General features: G+C 39.9%; 1 protein-coding gene across 5 annotated transcripts in view; it reads right to left on the reverse strand.

Moving 5' to 3' along the window:
• ZNF18 (zinc finger protein 18) overlaps window positions 1-12,409 on the reverse strand; it is a 25,429-nt gene extending 13,020 nt beyond the window's left edge. The window contains exons 1-5 of one of the 5 annotated variants that reach the window (XM_015597473.2): window positions 12,327-12,378; window positions 11,565-11,660; window positions 6,454-6,959; window positions 5,135-5,324; window positions 4,672-4,763 (exon numbers count right to left, since the gene is read on the reverse strand). In XM_015597473.2, the coding sequence (XP_015452959.1) occupies window positions 4,672-4,763; window positions 5,135-5,324; window positions 6,454-6,840 (669 nt within the window). In that variant the 5' untranslated portion in view covers window positions 6,841-6,959; window positions 11,565-11,660; window positions 12,327-12,378. The other 4 variants (XM_015597470.2, XM_006922400.3, XM_006922401.3 and 1 more) reach the window with 4 other exon arrangements.
• Window positions 12,410-12,702: the final 293 nt, after the last annotated feature.

Genomic DNA, 12,702 nt, shown 5'->3' on the forward strand with positions numbered 1-12,702 from the left:
ACAATAGACTAGTGTTTACCACAGGTTAGGGTGTCGGGGAGGAGGGGTGAGGTAGACAGGGTAAAGGGGATCAAATATAGGGGGGAGTCGGGGAAGGTGAAGTGGGTAAAGGGGATCAAATATACGGTAGCTAAAGGAAACTGGACTTTGGATGGTAAACATACAATAGAATATACATATGTCAAATTATAAGGTACACCTAAAAATTATATAATTGTATTAACCAATGTTACCCCAATAAACTTAATAAAAAATGATAGATAGATAGATAGATAGATAGATAGATAGATAGATAGATAGATAGATAGATAATCCCTTCACTTACAAAGGATTCCATTGAATATCAAAGTCTTTTCGTTGAAAATAGTTGTTGTTAGTTCGAGGGAGGGATATTGGGATTGGGTAGGGATGATTTTTGTTTGAGCAAGTGGCTATTAGCTATCTACTAAATATAGTGCACACGCACACACACAGAGATATACACATGGTGCTGCTGGTAAGGATTTTGAGTGTTTTAATTTTAAGCTATCCAGAACAGGTCATAGTTAATGTCAATACGCTACGTGGAGTTAATGTTTAATTCTACTAATTAAAATATGTTAATAAATTATATATACTTTTCATAGGGGTACTCTGTACTTACTATAATCCTCCAACTCTGCTTGAAATATTTAACAGAATATCCAACCTGTTTCACCAAGTAACCTCCTATCTAACAATTTGGTTTCTGGGTACCTTGAAAGCAGGAAGGGCACCCTTGAATCACTAAAAGGTATATCCTTCCTCTCCCCTCTCCCAATCCCTCTAGCCTGGGGTAAACTACAAAGTTGGTATTCTGGTTTTTAAATCTTTGAGCTTCGAAAGCTGAAGCTCAGACCTGGTCTTCAGCCCCACATTAAGCACCACTTACTGGTTTCCCTATATCCACCTGTACTCTAAATTATCTCACCAGGCAAGTCTCAAGAAGAATTCCCCAAAGGTTTGAAACAATGTTTTAATTAAGATGAATAGGTTCCTGAAAAACTTTACTTTTATCAAATGCAACTTTTCAGAGTTGTTAACTATATAATCAAGATGAACCTGTCACAGAGACTTCATTTACAGACAAGATGGAATAACAGGTACTGGTTTACCTTCCTGGCTAAAACAAATAAAAAAAGGAAACAAAATATACAAAACAATGGTTTGCAGATATTGCACATTAGGAAGAGCAGAAAAGAGATCTCTGAAAGCAGGGACACAAATTAAGGGAATCCTACAGTTGCCCAAACTTACTGCCTAGAGAGAGCATCCAGAGCAGCATAGGTAGGGGAACCCTGGCAGAGCCAGGCAGCCCCCCAGAGTTGAGCAGAAGGAACTCAGAGTCTGGGGAAGCCAAAGAGGCTATAGAGTTAGCAGGGCAGAAGCCCAGAGTGATGGAGCCATACCAAGAGAAAGCCCCAGAGAGCTGCAGAGGGTCTCCCTCAAGTCCAAGAAAGAACAACCCAAAAGAAGCAGAGGGAATAATCCCCTGAAGTTGTACAGTGCTGGAAATACACCATATTTCCAGCAGTCAGTATAAAAAACCTTATATATCAAGAAGATCAAATAGTGTAATCAGAAGGATATTGCCTCAATAGTGGAGAAAAATTAGTCCCAGACTAAAGGCTTCTCTGGTGCCATATAACAAACTGTTCAAGTAACTTAACGGCATCCCAGATCAGAACTCAACAACATTTAGAGAAATACAAAAATATCAAGCCCCTAGCAAGGTAAAATTCACAATGTCTGACATGCAATCAAAGATTACCAGGCATACAAAGAAGCAGGAAAACACAACTAATATTTGTCACTGTTGAGACTAATCCATACACTGAAACTGACATCAAAATTGATAAATTAGTAGACAAGGACATTAATACAAATATTATAACTATATTCCATATGTTCAAGAAATATAATAAAACCCCAGTTCAAACTTCAAGAGATAAAAAATACATGAGATGAAAAAATACACTATATAGGATTAATAGCAGATTAGACACTGCAGAAAAAAAGATTAATTAACTTGAAGACATAAAAATAGAAACCATCCACAGTGAAACAAAAAAAAGAGAGAAAAGAGCATCAGTAAGCCATGGACAATTTGAAGAGATCTAATATATGTATGTACAGTATCATTATACACATTCCACATGCATATTATTCTCAGAGTCCCCAAAGAATTAGAGAAGGAGGGGAGACAGAAAAAAACAACTTAATAAATAATGATCAAAAATTTTCCAAATTTGATGAAAACTATAAACTCACAGGTCCCAGATGTTCAATGAACCCAACCAAGCACAAGAAACATGAAGAAAACTACTCCAAGGCACATCATAGCCGAACTGTTAAAAACCAGTGAGAAAACACTAGAAGCAAGCAAGAAAGATACATTATATGCAGGAAAAAGAGTGCACATGGCATGATTTCATTTTATAAAAAGTCTAGAAAACGCAAACTAATATATGGTGACAGAAAGCAGATCGGTAGTTGCCTCGGGATTGGGGGAGTGTAGAGGGGCAGCAGAAAGGAAAGGAAACCTCTGGGGGTGACAGATATGTTTATTATCTTGATTGCATTCATGGTTTCATGTTTGCATATATGTCAAATTGTACACTTTAAATGTGTGCAGTTTATTGTTTGTCAATTATGTCTCCTTAAATTTGTCAGAAAGATGGGGGTAGGGGGAGATTAACCTGTGCTACATTGGAGACAAGCATTCAAAATCTCAAACTGACTCCAATGTGAAATGCCTAGACCAGGAAATGAAATAGTCTTTTCGTAGCATAACCCAAAGATAATTAAAAAGTAGAGACAAGATTGACTCTTCACAGCAACTTCTCCCAGGGCCCAGATTCCATTATTCAAGATGACAATTAGGAAACATTCTGCCTATTGAAACTCAGATTTTGTACTACAGGTATTATTCTCGTTATCCTACCGAGGTCTTTCTTTCTACTCCATTTCTGAGAATCCTTCTCCTTTCAATCTTCCTTACTGACACATCCTCAAAGCCTGGTTCAGGGGTAAGAGAAGCAAGGCAACCCAGCTCACCTGAGGTGCCGTTTGGAGAAGTGAGGCTCCAAAGTCCTGTTCTCTGATGAGCCTTTCCTCAGATTGAGCAGGAAGGTGAGAAGCAGCCAATGCTGAAGTGAGAAGGAAGTTTGAAAAACTAAATGTCCTCTTCAACCATCCATGATTCTAAGACTTGTATTTGCCTCCCTAACAAACTGCAACTCCTTACAACATTCCCAAAAGTCTCACCCATATTTTCTCCTACCTCCTTCCTCAGAACCAAAATCCAAAAGGTCTAGCCCAGTAATAAAGTGGTTTAAATTAAGAGCTTTGAATCTCCAAATCAGAGTGAATCATATAGGTCTACCCTATTTCTAGACTTTCTAGAGATACCCTAACATGGGCAGCATTATCATTTTCAACTCACTCTCAGGCCTACTAACCACAATCCCCAAATTTCTCCAATATAGCACCACACACCACCATGAATAACTGTCCCTACCTAATTCTTGTTCTGTGTCAGATTCTTCTTTCACGATGTGGCTCAGTGGCTCCTCTGGAACAGAAGGTGAATTATGAAGTCCCGGCTCCTGAGGCATCACTTCAAGATGGGACTCCACTTCCCCCACTTGGCAGCTTGCAGATTCCACCTTCTCGGATAAGATGTCCTGTCCCAGAACTTGGATGCTGATCTAGAGACCACATAGTACTAATTACTGAAAGATCCAGAGTGAGGGTTTCTGAAAGATACGAAATAACCTTCTATAACAGATCATAAGGCAGTCCTCAAGGGCATAGCATGGCGAAAGAAAAAAACAGCTTTTACTTCTAGTCCAGTGAGGGAAGTATCCTGAGAGAGCCCAAAAGCTGAGACCTGAAGTAGGGCTGGCAGGCCTTTGAGAAATGCCACTAATATTATGTTTCTACTGGACTGTCTCTACCAATTGAAATTCCAGTGTGTTTTGAACAACTTCTCAAACATTCTAGTCTAAAGATGGAATAGGATGGGAGAACTTATCGTCAAACCATAATGGCTAAAAAGTGTTGAGAGTCACAAGGAATCTAAGAATTATGTTAGGCATGGGGATACACTGATGTGGTATAGCAAGAAATATATATTTGGTCTTTGTCCCTGGTTCCTGACACAGAGCTCCTAAAACTCTTAGAATTACCTGAAGGACAGGAATAAAAAGAGTGACTTTTGTTATTCACGAGCCCCGTCAATCATACCTGAGTTTATGCTAATGAAATGACTCTTGGTGGGGCCTTAGATAGCTTCAGACTGGAGGCTGGTCACCAGAGGAAAATCTCAAACTGACTCCAATGTGAAATGCCTAGACCAGGAAATGAAATAGTCTTTTCGTAGCATAACCCAAAGATAATTAAAAAGTAGAGACAAGATTGACTCTTCACAGCAACTTCTCCCAGGGCCCAGATTCCATTATTCAAGATGACAATTAGGAAACATTCTGCCTATTGAAACTCAGATTTTGTACTACAGGTATTATTCTCGTTATCCTACCGAGGTCTTTCTTTCTACTCCATTTCTGAGAATCCTTCTCCTTTCAATCTTCCTTACTGACACATCCTCAAAGCCTGGTTCAGGGGTAAGAGAAGCAAGGCAACCCAGCTCACCTGAGGTGCCGTTTGGAGAAGTGAGGCTCCAAAGTCCTGTTCTCTGATGAGCCTTTCCTCAGATTGAGCAGGAAGGTGAGAAGCAGCCAATGCTGAAGTGAGAAGGAAGTTTGAAAAACTAAATGTCCTCTTCAACCATCCATGATTCTAAGACTTGTATTTGCCTCCCTAACAAACTGCAACTCCTTACAACATTCCCAAAAGTCTCACCCATATTTTCTCCTACCTCCTTCCTCAGAACCAAAATCCAAAAGGTCTAGCCCAGTAATAAAGTGGTTTAAATTAAGAGCTTTGAATCTCCAAATCAGAGTGAATCATATAGGTCTACCCTATTTCTAGACTTTCTAGAGATACCCTAACATGGGCAGCATTATCATTTTCAACTCACTCTCAGGCCTACTAACCACAATCCCCAAATTTCTCCAATATAGCACCACACACCACCATGAATAACTGTCCCTACCTAATTCTTGTTCTGTGTCAGATTCTTCTTTCACGATGTGGCTCAGTGGCTCCTCTGGAACAGAAGGTGAATTATGAAGTCCCGGCTCCTGAGGCATCACTTCAAGATGGGACTCCACTTCCCCCACTTGGCAGCTTGCAGATTCCACCTTCTCGGATAAGATGTCCTGTCCCAGAACTTGGATGCTGATCTAGAGACCACATAGTACTAATTACTGAAAGATCCAGAGTGAGGGTTTCTGAAAGATACGAAATAACCTTCTATAACAGATCATAAGGCAGTCCTCAAGGGCATAGCATGGCGAAAGAAAAAAACAGCTTTTACTTCTAGTCCAGTGAGGGAAGTATCCTGAGAGAGCCCAAAAGCTGAGACCTGAAGTAGGGCTGGCAGGCCTTTGAGAAATGCCACTAATATTATGTTTCTACTGGACTGTCTCTACCAATTGAAATTCCAGTGTGTTTTGAACAACTTCTCAAACATTTCTAGTCTAAGATGGAATAGGATGGGAGAACTTATCGTCAAACCATAATGGCTAAAAAGTGTTGAGAGTCACAAGGAATCTAAGAATTATGTTAGGCATGGGGATACACTGATGTGGTATAGCAAGAAATATATATTTGGTCTTTGTCCCTGGTTCCTGACACAGAGCTCCTAAAACTCTTAGAATTACCTGAAGGACAGGAATAAAAAGAGTGACTTTTGTTATTCACGAGCCCCGTCAATCATACCTGAGTTTATGCTAATGAAATGACTCTTGGTGGGCCCTTAGATAGCTTCAGACTGGAGGCTGGTCACCAGAGGAACCAACCAGGGTATTAGAGGGTTGGAATTTTCAGCCCCATCCCTCAACCTCAGGGAAAAGAAAGAGGCTGGGAATTTTCAATCACCAATGGCCAACGATTAATCAATCATAACCATGCAATAAAACCTACATAAAAACCCCTAAACTGTGAAGATCAGAGAGTTTCTGAGTTGGTGAACACATAGAAATGGGTGGCCCAGAAAACTCATGGAAGCTATGTGAAGCTATCTCCTCCATTTGACTATTCTTGAGTCATATCCTTCATAATAAACTGGTAAATGTAAATAAAGTGTTTTCCTGAGTTCTATGAGTCTAACAAATTATCTAAGGAGAGGGTTGTGGGAACCTCCAGATTTATAGCCAGTCAGTCATAAGTATGGATGGCCCTTATGACTTGTGACTGGTAGCTGAAATGGGGCACTTCCACATATTTGGTGTCAGAAAAAAGGTAACACATCTGATAAGACCCTACAGGAGCCCTGTGCTTCACTCACAGATCATAATATCCTCTGCTTACCCACTGCCACAGTTTCTGGGGGTCTCCCTTCAAGCTCTCCACAAGGGTCACTGCCTCCTCTCCGCTGCCTGGACACTGTTTCCGCACCCACATTTGAATCTCCCCAGGCAGGATGGTCAGGAACTGTTCCAACATCAGGATCTCTAGGATCTGCTCCTTAGTGTGAACCTCTGGCTGCAGCCACTGGAAACAGAGCTTCCGAAGTTGTCTCAGGGTCTCCCAGGGCCCAGACATCACCTGGTAACGAAACTGCCTGAAAAGCTGGCGTGCAATCTCAGGGCTGGAGGGTTCCTCTTGTGTGGCAGCATCTGGTCCAGAAAATAGGGAGTCCTCGGCCTTTGCTGATGGTGGCAGCAGGACTAGGGCCTGCTCCCGTTCAAAGGGCATTGTGTGACCTGTCCAAGTCCTTTTAGGTGAAGTGCTTATGGGATGAAATTGTCTCTGGGGAGAATCAGGTCTTCACAGAGCCTCTCACAGGGACACAAGAGAGGGAGTGAGATAAAGTGCTATACAGAGGAAAGAGACACATTTTCAGAAAGGACAAATTCATAAGCCCTACCTGAGAGGCCTCGGAGTCAACTGCAGTTCCTTCCAAATCAATGAATATACTATTTTGAAGACTCTAAACTTAAAGTCATAAAGCAAACCACTAGTACCATATCTAAACCAGCACGATTACCCTGACCATTTTACAACATTCCCTCTTGTTCTTCAAATGTCCAAAGTAGAAGAATGAAATGCACCACATGAAGTATTTTCACTATGGGTTTCCAGATAAACAGTTCTTCTGCAAAATACTTCTATATCTGCATACATGTGTCTGCAGACTGAAAAAAAAAAAAAAAAAAGCTGAACAAAGACATCAATGCCCTAGAAATAAAGGCTTGAAATAATCAGGTGCTTCCATAATAAACATAAGGTTGAAGAGAACAAATTAACTCTTCCCTAAAAGGTAAAATGAAATTTCTAAGTGACCTCTTTTGAGTGCCATGTTGAAAACTGGAAATTTATGAAAAACCTGTCACACCTGAAATTTTCAATCTTGGGCTTAAAAAAATATTTAGAATAAGTACTCACTACCTCAGAAACATACTTACAGACTTGTACTAAGTAATCACTATTTTACAGTGAATGGTATTAAAATATAGAAGATGGCAACTAAGATGGTGAAAAGAGAAATATTAAATAGCAAAGTCAATATTAAAATATTTTAAAAGAATCATGTACTATATCTACTTAGCTTTCTTGCATGTCATACCTAATATTGGATTATTAAACATTATGAAGGAGCTAGAGGTCATCACTTCTCTATAATACTAACCACAACCATCAAAAAACACCCAACCCCTTGGGTGTCTGGTTTAATTAGAAATCAGTACAATACTCTAGTTTTTAACAGTTGCTTTTTCCTTAAAGTATAAGAAGCAATGTCCTCATCTCTTCCACTTCACCCAAACAATTCATGAAACAATTCACAAAATCATTTAAAAAACAATAATGACAACGAAAAAGCAAAATTTCTCAAGGGTTCAAAAAAATAGCAAAGTTAATATATATATGTATATACTCGTGCAGCAGCCACATGTGACATATATTCTCAATAAATATAGTTCAGGAATGCTATTTCTGGTTATGACAGAGTAATTGATAGTATTGACAAGACCACCAGCCCACCACTGTAAACAACTACAAAACTACAGAAAATTTATAAGGCAACTGTTTCTAAGCAGTGGACAACGGGCAGGCAAGAATGAAATCCCTAAGAAGAAAAACTCATGAAGTGAGCCCCATGATCATCCTGGCTGTCTGCATGAGGACAATTTCCCAATCATGGTGCAGGAAGGTGAAGCTCAAGCAGGGATCAGTGGTCTCACTTTAAAAAATAGAAACTGAGGAGGCAGCGATCAGAATTTGGAGCCACTGAAGTGGCTGGAATCTGAAGAACAGGGCAGTGGAGAAGAGAGAGCTATGGGGATAGAGGCAGAAGTCTGTATGGGGTTTCCCCGTGAGCCTTTGACCCAGAGTTAGGCTACTCATTAGCAGGGTGAAACTATGCAAGGTTTAACAGAGAACAGTTGTTACCAGGTTAAGAGCAAAAGAGAGATATGAAAGGCCAATCAGTGATGAGAGACATGGGAGATTTTGACCACTGAATATGGAGAGACCTCTGCTCTCATTAATGCTCAAGGCATTTTAAGATACCAGAAAGGTCACACATTAGGAGTAAAGACTATGCCCTAGAGTAAGACCTACTCTAACTCCGCCCTAACGAGCATAAAGCCAAGCCTTAACAAGATCCACAGGGGGAGACCTAGTCTACTGGTCTGGTCTGATCTAGTTAGAAGAACTTGGAAAACACTGTGGGCTTTCCAAAGATCTCAAATAACAAAGCGTAAAACCAAGCCAACATAAATCAAAGGTAATCATTCAGTAATTGAACTGCCTACTAGAACAAAAGTCGACACTCTTTGGAGGAAGAAAACAGAATCCTTTGCAACAACAGTGTGTCATCTACAATATCCAGAATGCAATCCAAAATTACTAGACATATAAAGAAACAGGAAAATGTGATTCAAAGTCAAGCAAAAAAGCAATCAAGAGAAATCAACCCCAAGATGGCCTGAGGACTTAAAGAAAATAGTCTTAATGAGAAAAGATATAAGGTCTTTCTACAAAGAAACAAATTATAAAAAGAACCAAATGCAAATTCTAGAAAAAGAACCATTAACCCAGAATTCTTCATCCAACAAAAACATGTTTCAAAAAGAAAAATAAAAACATTATACAGATAAATAAGGTAGGAGAATTCTTTAGCAGTTACTTGTACTACAAAAAATGCTTAAAGGATATTCTTCCCGTTGAAGAGAAACTCAGATCCACAGAAAGAAAGATCTACAGAAAGATCTCCAAAAATGGCAAATATATGATGACTATAAAGCATGATGCTTCTATTTTTTAACCAGCTTAAAGGGTAACTGACTGTTAAAAGCAAAAATAATAATAGTATAAATAGAATATAACATAAGTAGAAGTAAAAGATATTACAATAGTACAAAGGAGGGGGTAACAGCTAATTGAGAGATAGTGGGAAGTGAGTGGTGGTATCAGGTGAAAAATGGGAAGTGTAAAGGTGTTAAGTGAGAGGCAGGAAATGAGAAATGTGAATTATGAAGTATAAAGTGGTACAATAGTAGACTCTGATAAGTTAAGGTAAACTTCGATAGCCTAAGGATGCATACTGCTAGTTGTAAAAAATATTACACAAAGAGGTATAGTTAAAAAACCAAAAAGGAATACTAACAAATATTCAATAACCCAAAATGTGATAGAAAAGTATCAAGAGAAGAATAAATGCCAAAAAGATCAAATGAAAAAAAAAGACAATTTGGTAGACTAACACTCAACCATATCAGTAATTACATTAAATGTAAATGGACTAAGTGGACTAAATACTTGAATTATACAGTATAGATCGTCAGATTTAAAAAAACAAGACTCAGCTATATACTGTCTACATGAGATATTTTACATATAAAGACAAAGATAGCTTGGAAATAAAATGGTGAGAAAAAGACATTCTATGCAAACAGCAAGCACATAAAAGCTGGTTTGGCTATATCAGTACCTGACCAAGAGACTTAAAGACAAAGAAAAAAGAGAGACATTTCATTATGATAAATTGGTTAAATCATCTAGAACACAAAACAACCCTAACTGTGTATATACTCCATAACAGGTCTGAAGGAACAAATCTTCAATCATAGTTGGAGATTTTAACTCTTCCTTCAGTAATTGATAGAAAAAGAAGACTAAAAAAAAAAAAAAAATCAGTAAGTATATAGAAAATCAGAATAACACTATCAACCAACTTGATTGAATTGATATTTAAACCTAACAATTGCAGAATACACATTCATTTCAAGTGAATACGTAACAGTCACCAAAACACAATATGCATAATAAGTTTCAAAGGACTAGAATCTTAAAGTATATATTCTCTGAACACAGCGCAATTTAATTTGAAATCGACAACAATAAAATATCTAGAAAATCCTAATATATGGAAATTATTAAATAACAATCTTAAATAACCTAAGGTCAAGAAAAAAATCACAAAGGAAATCAAAATATATTATCCTATTAAATGATAATGAAAACACAGCGTATCAAAATTTGTAGAAAATAGCTAAAGCACTATTCAGAGAGAAACATGCAGCTCTAAAAAATGTTTTAAAAGTTGAATAAATACACATGTATCCTTCACTAAGTCTATTTGGCTTCTGAGCTTCAAATAACAAGCAGCAAGATTTCAGATACAAGAGACTGATCAGTAGATTCATTCAAACTTATTTGGTTCCCAAATTAAGACAGCAATTTAGAAAAAACATTTAGGGAAAATGACATTTAGGGAAAACTATGGATCTTATAAAATATTTAAATCTGATTTTAGTTATTATACTCTCATATAATGGTTAAAATAAGTGCCTCAATTATTCAAAATTAAATTACTTTAGAGAGGGTTTATGGGTTTATATGCCAATGACTTCATGAGAATCTGCTCATTAGTTACAAAAATAAATTTTAAGGTTATCTCAAATGTATAGTAATTATATTTGTTAAAGCTATAACAAATTAGAATGAATTTTAAAACGTACATCTAGGTTAGTATACTTACTATACATACATATATAAGTGACCTTTTGTGGAGAACTTGCTATTGACAGACTCTCTCCTTAACCAAACTTTAGTCAAGCTCCTGAGTCTTCTTTTTAACTAGGCCTGGACCTTCGGCCTTCTAGTATAGTTTTATCAAGAACCTTGCTGGGTCCATTTTAGAAAAAATCCTCCACTTTTGATATTTGATCAGATTCTACATCCCCCACCAGGGGTACCACCCTTGATATCTGATCAAATTCCTTATTCACCATAGTCTGCTTTCAGCAAAACTCTTGTCAGGCAAGCTTAGCCAGAAATGCCCCCTTAATCCAGATATTTCCTGCTAATAATTTTCCTAACCTCCACCCTACTCTATGTATCTCCACTTGGCCTTGTATTCTATCTGTTACCACAAACCTCATTGTAGTAGTACCGCTGAGTCGAGTGGGCCTTACCATCGTTAACAAGTGTCTGAGTAATGTTCTCTTTAACACTATGTATCAGGTACATATTAGCCTCTGTTCGTGTCATTTTTAATCCTCACTATTACCCTGCAAGACAAGTATTAAAGTTTACATATAGATCAGGAATCTCTGAGGCTCGCAGTGGCAGCCAAATTCAAACATAGGACGCTCTAACGCCTGAATTTTGGAAAGGAGAGCAGCCAACATTTGGAAATTTGCGGGGACGGGTTTATGGGTTGTCACAAACGGCTCTGGGAAGCTACTGACATTTACACCCCCGGAGGCCAGGGATGCTCAAGCCCTGCAAGGCATTGAGCAGTGTGGCCCACCAATATATTCTCCATTCTCCGCCCCGACTCCCACAGCACCCCGGTGGGAGAGAGTCCCGGCATCAGTCCAACAGGGTTCTCTCTTCCGAAGGCTCATTGCCAGCCTTTGAGGGAAGACAAGAGGCAGGGGCCTGTTTTCAGTCCCAGTCCAGACATGTGGCTGGAGAGTCTTGGGGCCCACAGGCTCCAGGAAGAAGAGCTAGGTGGGGTACAGGCGTCTCCACGACCCCAGAGTTTATTCACATCCCCTCCGCCCTTCCCCCGCACTCGTCGCGTCCCCGTGCGCGCTCCCAGGAGCACGGCGCGCGTCCACCGACCCTGGAGCCGCTCCCCGGGGCCCGGCCGAATCTAGCGCGGAGGTGGGCAGCGCCAGGCTGGACCCCAGGAGGTTTCGGCCGGGTCCGCCCAGCCCGCGCACGCTCACCTAGGCCCGTGGCGCTGGCTCCGGGGGCACTTCCGGGAAACCCGGGGCTGCGCGCGCTTCTGGCAGCTAGCGAGAGACAGGCGGCTGCGGGGAGAGGCAGGACGAGGGGCGGAGCCGAAACTGAGGCACTGGCTCCCATTGGCCACCCGCGCTGCCCCTCCTCGCCCGCTCCGCCGTCGCGCTACCGCGGCTATTTGTCGCCTGCAGCCGGTCGTTCAGTCATTCATCCAAGTTTCAGTGCGTTTAGTTTTCACCAAACAGACGTTTATTGAGGCTTTAGTTTGTTCCAGACGCTAGGCCAAACACTGAGAGGGCTACAAAGATAATTCCCTTGTCTATTCCAGACCCCTTTGCCAGTCCCACACCCCAAGCTGAG

This window comes from Pteropus alecto, unplaced genomic scaffold (assembly GCF_000325575.1).
Source record: "Pteropus alecto unplaced genomic scaffold, ASM32557v1 scaffold398, whole genome shotgun sequence".
NCBI lineage: Eukaryota > Metazoa > Chordata > Mammalia > Chiroptera > Pteropodidae > Pteropus > Pteropus alecto.